At 42.6% G+C, this 1,108-nt stretch overlaps 1 protein-coding gene across 1 annotated transcript; it reads right to left on the bottom strand.

Moving 5' to 3' along the window:
- Nucleotides 1-334: 334 nt before the first annotated feature.
- On the bottom strand, nucleotides 335-1,108 carry LOC122587913. The gene has a single exon (XM_043760065.1). It carries the CDS (start codon nucleotides 1,106-1,108, stop codon nucleotides 335-337), a length of 774 nt encoding a protein of 257 aa, XP_043616000.1.

Below are 1,108 nucleotides of genomic sequence, written 5' to 3'. Positions count from 1 at the left end.
AAGTAGACACAAAAGACCTATTTGCACCCGAATCAAAAAGAACAGAAGCAGGTATTGAATTAACAAGAAAAGTACCGCTTACTACCTCATCGTTGCCCTTTGCAGCTTCAACTGTCATCTGTAAGGCTCGAACGTTTGGCTTTGGTACAACCGTCTTCTTTCCATCATCTTTTCCTTGCAGGCAATCCTTGATGAAATGACCGTTTTGGTGACACCTGTAACACTTAGGCTTGTCCTTGCATTCTGAAGTAGCATGACCAGTACCACCACAAGTATCACACCTACGAGTCTTATCTGAACATGGACCTGAGTGAGGTGCCTTACAAGTACCACATCAGTTCTTCGGCTTTGCATAGTTGTTGCTTACACCCGTTGACGATGATCTTTTCTTGAACTTTCCACTAGAACCCGATGATCCATCATACTTCCTTTTAGAACCAGATTTCTTATCATCATTTGCCTTCACAGTAGCCTTCTCAGTCTTGAAATCATCAACCAGCTTCTTAGATTCCTTGATAGCACCTGCAAGAGTGGCATGTTGCCTACAGATACCTCGATAGCTAGCTGGAATACCATCTACATAAGCAGCAACTTTGTCTTCTTCATTAGGAACCAAGTGCTCCACAAACTTAATCTTTGACATGAACGAACGAGCATATTCGGCCATGCCTCCAACATCAGCTTTAAGAGCACGAAATTCCTTCTCGAGCAACCTTTTCTCACGGGTACCAATATACTCTTCCATGAACTTCTCCTTAAAATGATCCCAAGTCAAAGCAGACCTCACAGCAGGGGTCATAGAAACCGTAGTGCCCCTCCACCAATCACGAGTACCCTCTTTCAACATTCTAGAAGCACTCAACACCTTCTTATCTTCAGGACAATTACATGAAGCAAACACAACTTCAATATCTTCTAGCCATTCCATACAACCAACTGCATCAAGGTTACCATAAAAGTCTTTTGCACCACATCTCTTGAAACTCTCAAACTTGAATTCCTTAGGTCGTGGAACATAACCAACAGGAATCACATTTCCTCCAGCATTAACATTCTCAGCATGAACAACAACCCGATCATTCACTGGAGCATCTTGTGACCTTATCAT

Source organism: Erigeron canadensis, chromosome 2 (genome assembly GCF_010389155.1).
Source record: "Erigeron canadensis isolate Cc75 chromosome 2, C_canadensis_v1, whole genome shotgun sequence".
Classification (NCBI taxonomy): domain Eukaryota; kingdom Viridiplantae; phylum Streptophyta; class Magnoliopsida; order Asterales; family Asteraceae; genus Erigeron; species Erigeron canadensis.
Note: the sequence above shows the minus strand (reverse complement) of the source record. Positions and strands in the feature narration are given on the sequence as shown.